A 6,246-nucleotide genomic window follows, 5' to 3' on the forward strand; every position below is an offset into this window, starting at 1 on the left:
GAAATACTAGTCACCAAGTAATATCTTTGGAGGGGAGGCATGAAGAAAGAAAGAAAAGAATAACTGAATCATCAATGGAATACGTCTAGTTTTTCAATTGGTCTATTTTCTCCAATGTCAAGATTTAATGCATCGTGATCTTTCAGTACACTTCTCCTTAGCGAGTGGCAAACTGTGTGGGAGTAATAGAGGAAATAACAGAAAAACATTGTCCTGTTTTGAAAAAGTGTTTAATTAGGCAAAAGAAGAGTCAGGACAAACCATTTTAAAAACAAAGTCTCTTAAGTTGGGTTTTGAGACTGGCAAAGGGAGAAGCAAGGAAAAAGTCAAGGAAAGATAACATATTCAGGAGAAAACCAAAGCTATTTGCAATTACATGTTAGAACTCAGGATTTTGCAGGTGAAAAAGATGTTGCTTAAATATATTCATAAACCTGTAATAAGATTTCCACTTAGCAGTTTGAGAAGATTTAACTAGTTGCTTAAAGTATAACAAAACTGAATTTTAACAAGTGATAGTAAAATAGGACAGCCAACCAGTTAACTGACAAAATAGAAGGCACTGTGGGAGAGCCCTCCCCATATTCATTGCAAATTCGAAGCTCCCTCTGCCTGGTTTCCCTCCATCAGGCTAACGACCTCGTTCCTCCGGTAGAGCCTGGCCAAGTCACAGGCGGTGTCCCCCTTATGGTTCCGATGCCCCACTTTGGTGGCCGTGTGCTTCACAAGGAACTCCACCACAGGGAGGTGGCCTTCTTTGGCAGCCAAGTGCAAGGGCAGGTTCCCTTCATTATCCTCGATGTTAACATCAGCTTGAAACTCCAGCAAAGTCTGTAAAGTGTCCAGGAAACCTGCTCTGGCTGCATCGTGAATGACAGCGAAACCAGTTCGGTCTTTCAAATCGGGATTAGCACCTCTAAGTAGTAGTCTCCTGGCAATCTCGGGATTTCCAAGTTTCATAACCTAGGAGAGAAGAGAAAATGGGAGAATCCTTCAAGTGCTCCTACAGGAATATTTTAAAATAGCCATCTTTCTTTCTATTTATGTAAGTATTTATTTTAGGTGAAAGAGTGCTTGGGGAAGACCCACATGATGGGGTTTGAAGGGCTCAATTTCAGGAAAGAAGGTACTAGTAGGTAAAAGAGGGCTTCTAAAAATTGGGCTTCTATGATGTAATATCTTAAACAGGTCCAAAAATAGGATAAATTGATCAATAAAATAGAACCAGTCCATCTTGTGTAAAATTCACCCACAACTCAGTTTTCTATCTCCCATAAAGAACTGTGTAATTCCATGAATTTATGAAAAGAAAAGAAATGGAATTTGGGAGTCTTCTGTTTGCTTGCTTATGCTCATAAAATACAAAACCTGGGGTATTAGTTATGAAAAATCAAATGTAGGTAAAATTTATTTTCTAAATAGCTACCCAAAAGAAATGAGAGTGAGATTCTTAAAGTCCCCACAGAAGTGTTTCTACACACTAGACTCTATAACCCAGTATAAAAATGATCTATTAAAATACCAGATCTGATATTTTCTTAAATTATTAATTTTCACAAGTTCTCTCCAAATAGATATAGCTCAAATTTCCAAGTGTTTTTTTTAAATTTTTTTTCTTTGCAAGTTATTTCATATTGGCTAGTAGGTGTATTCAGTGCTTAGAATCCTTCACTCAAAATTTTCAAATGTTCCTGATTATTAAGGTGTTAAATAAGCAACGGTTTTCTACATTGCTTGTGATGCTGATTTATCTAAAACTAAGTTCATGATACACCATGCATTAGATAGGAGATGACTATATGACAACTGTTCTTAAAAAGAATAAAACGGTCATCCTACTATATTACTTACTTTTTCTTAAAGTTCTGACTAGTGATTTTCAAGTGAGCAAGAAAGGAGAAAATAAGATATTTAATGTGTATTTTGGGACAGACAATTTTGTCTTGGGTTTGGATGCATTTAATAATCAACTGGTGATGCCACCTCATTTCCTTTTGCAGTGATTATCAGATATTTAGGACTAGCTATTTGTAAACTGCCAACATTTTAAAAGTCAGAATGTGGTATTAAAATTTGCTATCAACATACAAATAATTCACATGATAAAGACTTATCTACTGTTGTTTGAATACATTTCACCCTAATAGGGATCTCTGTTAGGCTCTCATAATTATAAAATGTCTTGTAGAGCAGCATGCAATTATACAACACATATAATTTAGTTGTGAAAAAAAGTGTAGTCTCATTAACATGCCAGAAAATAGTTCAGCATTTTAACTGGTTTCATTTATATTTAGGTATATTCATAATAATCTAATTTATAATAAATAGATTACATAGTAGACACTGAAATGTTTGTGAAATTAAATATAATACACTGGGAGATACATACAAAGATGATCCACCTCTTTAAATTGTGTGCTTGAAAAATAATTACAAATTAAGTAATAAAATATATTTAGAATGAATAATATTTTATAAATGCAAGCTATATAGATGGCCAAGATATTAAACTTCCCTGTTGATAAAACCCTGCTGACTTAGCCCTTCCTTTGGGGTAAGGGTAAAAATTATACATAATTTTTTTTTGAGAATTTCAAAAAAATATACTTTCGGTTAAATATTAGCACAATCTAATTTTTGCCACAACTACCTCTAAAGATTTAGTCACATTTAAGGACCTGCACTGGGAAGAATAAGGGCAGATACCTTGGATCTTTGTAAAGCAAATGTGCGATTAAGGCCTTTGATATTACCCTGATTGAAAAGCTTACACCCTTTTGGGGGTGGGGGGGAAGCTTTTGCAATGGAGTTAAGTGAACATAACTGTAGAAGAAAATTTGCCATCTTTTACAGAAAATAATAGTAACATTGGAAATTGTTTTGAAAGAAAGTTCTTTCTTGAGTTATGACACAACTTCAGAGTCAGGATTATACATACTGAAAATAAACCTTGAGACTCCTGTTTGTGTGTGTTTCATTATATGTACTAGGATTAAGCCACAATAAGTGGGTGTTAGTATCTTGATAAGTGTACTTAATATAAACAAGATTGCAAAGTTGTATTAAAAATGTCAAAACTTTTTTTTTGTCAGTATTAATCTCTCAGCCTTCCTGTTCGTCAAAAGTCCTGTAAGATCTTATTCTGAACATGGGTTAAGTTGCTCATTCCTTGTGAGATTTATAAAATCTTGGATTTTTCAATAGGAAACTTTTCAATATATTAAATTCGTAGCATTGCCGTCATCATCAAACCTATTAAAAACTACTAGGTGGACAAAGAAAAAAAATCCTTATCTCACAGAATCTACCTGAAATAACAAGATAAATAATTTAGTATCTATGCATAAGCCTCTTTAATACTGACATTTTTGCGAGGTCAGTATATTCTGATTTAAAATGTACAGACTGAACTTCGTCTGTTAATAGTGTATCTCCTGCCACTTAAATTTCTAATTCTTGTAACTAAAACAAAGCACTCTAAAACCTTCTCCCCAAAGGATTTTCAAAAACAGCTTCAAATGTTGCATTTCCAAACAAGCATAGTTCAGAAGAGTACCATCAGAAGTCTGATAAAGCAACTATTTAAGACTACTTTGCCATTTTTCTGTTTCTAACCATTCCAACTAAGTTACATGATAACTAACGTCCATAGGAGGAAAAAATTATCAGGTACAATACTTGGTAGCTGGACATATTTCATTTCTTGCTTGTAATCTAATTAACTGAAAATTAGAACATACCACCGCATGACCGCAGAGACAAAAATACTACAAACTGAGCTCTGATTAGAAAATTCAACTTTTTATTCCTCCTTAATCCTGAATGGGTGGATGGTATTACATTAACTATGAAATGTACATCCTGTCCCCGTGTCCAGGCCACCTAGTCCAAACGAGGAAAGGTCGTTTGTCAAAACTTGAAGCATTTGAAGGAAAAACACCCTCACCAGTAGTCAAGAAAATTAACGTTAAAGTCAATTATTGGAGCAAAGTACGGAAACCACTAATAGCAGTGTATTTACTTCAAATAATAATCATAATAGTGTGTTTACAGAGCTGTCTTACACACACACACACACACACACACACACATACACACACACACACCTCGGCGCTTCTGGGACTCCTTTTAAATCCTTACCGTCACAAAAACATTCCAAAAATTAAGACCAAACCTAGAACCCACTTGATATCGAGGATGTTATTGAATTTGACGAGTTCGTTCAAAGTACGTCATTTTGGAGAGTTGGATCCACTTAAAGATATAAAATATGGCAACCAACTAGGCTTAAAAACAGTGAAATTTTGTACCCCCGAAAGCTTTAAAGCCGTTATTCCAGAAACCCGGGTCACGTAGGCAACATTGTTGACCTGTTTTCCCCACCTCTCTTGATACCAACCTGCAGCGCAGTCCTTCCAAATCCATTTTGTGCATTGACGTTTACATTATTTTGCAACAAACTAGTAAGTTGCTCTAGGTCCCCCCTGGCAGCTGCGGACGCCAACTCGTTCCCCCAAGGCTCGGCCATTCTTTAGGGTCCTGACGATCGGGAAAAGATGAATTAGTTGTTTTTCTTTTTTCCCCTTTCCTTTGCTCCTAACCAGGCTGCATGATGGCATCGGAGACTGACAGAAGGACTGGGATGGTTAATCTGGAGTAGAGCTTGGTAGTAAATACTAGTAAGATCTGCCTGCCAAAAGCCCGCCCCTCGATTCACACGTGATTATTCAGCAAAACTGAGCCATTGGAGAGGGGCTCCGCTCCTTGCTTTTTAGCTTAACCCCTGTGAAGAATTCTGGTGACTCAACAGAAAGACACATAGACACACATATATTCCTGGCAAATTACTCTGGACGTAAAATGTAAGCAGATCTGTCACGTACCTACACTACAGATCTCTGGGAGAAATGTGTGCGGAGACTTAAGGGACTAGATCAGGGCAAAAAACACCGCGGAAGAAAAGACATTTCGGGGGAAAGAAAAGGCACTAACCCACCCTTGTTCACGGTGGTGACTTGAGCCGCGCGAGCCAGAACCGCTGGGGCAAGTCCTCGGAGGGGCTCGGTCTCCATCCGTCTCACGCAAGGGGTAGTCCTGAGTCCTCCTCTGCAGGGAGAGCGCCGCGGCGGCTGGATGCTGACGTGCTCCGGAGGGTTAAAGACGATCGCCAAAGGCAAACGGGAGTAGCAGTTCCGTGGCCCTCAAGTTACAGGTCGTAATGACTCGTCAGTGGCCTCGGCTTCTCAGGAGGATCCCTTATTCGCGTTCGCGCCGAACTGCAAGCTAACGCCGTGTGGGAATGCTTCGTAGCCCGCCCGCCGAGCTGCCGCAGCCCCGCGGAGCCTCAGAGGCCGTGGGAGCTAGGCTCGGAGCGCGTCTCCGGAGGCGGCCGGGCGCGCGGCGGGCCCCGGGCAAGTCGGTCATGCCGGCCCCACCAGGTCCCGGGACTCCCAGCAGCGTGAGGAAGGGAGCTAGCGTTGCGGGAAGCTTCTATGGGGCTCCGGCTGCTAGGGCAGCGCGCTGCAGCATCGCGACTGCACAGGGCAGCCCACCGGTAACTTCCCGCCTACGACCGAACCAGCTCAGACTTCCCACTGTAGAGGCTCATTGAGCTGCCGCCGTCGTCTTCTTCTTCCTTTCCCAGTTTTCTGGGGGGGGTCTCCGGAGATTGGGAGCGTCCAGAGAAGCGCAGGCCAAGGTCTGAGTATGGGGAGTCGCCACAATGCTAGAGGACAGCCAGTCTTGCCGCCGTGTCGGCGAGAGCCCAGCGGCTCCGACACCCGGTGCCACTTCGCCAACCTCTCGCGGTCCCCTGGCCTGTGCCCCCAGTCCGTGCCGCCGACAGGGCAGCAGCCGCCAGCTAGCTGTGCCCTGGAGCCGAGCCGGGGAGCTCTGCTTCCTCCTGAGCCGCAGCGCTCCCAGTGACAGTTTCTTTTGTAGCTGGTCCCCCCCAAATCGCCGGTCCCTGCTCTCTTCACCCCTAGAGACACTTGAGCGTTGTCCCCCTTTTCAGCTCTTTTCCTTTCCTCCCTCCCTGGCTTCTTTTTTCGCTCAAACAATTGCTGCTTCTGTTGCCGCTGCAGAGACGGTGCCGGTTTCTTCTCTCTTTTTTCCGATCTCATCAGCTTTTTTTGAAAAGAAAAAAATTGAGCGCTTTTTGAGTTGAAAAACCCGCCCCCATTTTAACGGCAGAGTTTTAAGGAGGCTCCGCGGAGTTGCAGCACCGCGGGAGCGGGAAGGCCG

The 6,246-nt window shown here is 41.6% G+C and overlaps 1 protein-coding gene across 2 annotated transcripts; it reads right to left on the reverse strand.

Annotated features, from left to right (window-relative positions):
* Positions 1–208: 208 nt before the first annotated feature.
* CDKN2C (cyclin dependent kinase inhibitor 2C) lies at positions 209–5,112 on the reverse strand. 2 transcript variants are annotated; one of them, XM_019449336.2, is made up of 3 exons: positions 5,000–5,112; positions 4,403–4,542; positions 209–963 (listed from the first exon to the last, which is right to left on the reverse strand). In XM_019449336.2, the coding sequence occupies exons 2-3, from the start codon at positions 4,529–4,531 to the stop codon at positions 586–588; spliced, it is 507 nt and encodes a 168-aa protein (XP_019304881.1). In that variant the 5' UTR covers positions 4,532–4,542; positions 5,000–5,112; the 3' UTR covers positions 209–585. The 2 variants fall into 2 exon arrangements, with proteins under 2 accessions (XP_019304881.1, XP_019304882.1); XM_019449337.2 differs by having other exon boundaries at positions 4,996–5,108.
* Between the last annotated feature and the right edge of the window lie 1,134 nt (positions 5,113–6,246).

Source organism: Panthera pardus, unplaced genomic scaffold, assembly GCF_024362965.1.
Source record: "Panthera pardus isolate Hobbes unplaced genomic scaffold, ASM2436296v1 HiC_scaffold_11, whole genome shotgun sequence".
NCBI classification, from domain to species: Eukaryota; Metazoa; Chordata; class Mammalia; order Carnivora; family Felidae; genus Panthera; species Panthera pardus.

Excerpts from the sequence above, each read along its gene's own strand:
- CDKN2C (XM_019449336.2), bottom strand. The coding sequence starts at position 4,531 with ATGGCCGAGCCTTGGGGGAACGAGTTGGCGTCCGCAGCTGCCAGGGGG. Across the intron at positions 964-4,402 it reads TTGGAAGGACTGCGCTGCAG|GTTATGAAACTTGGAAATCC; the intron begins GTTGGTATCAAG and ends CTTCTCTCCTAG.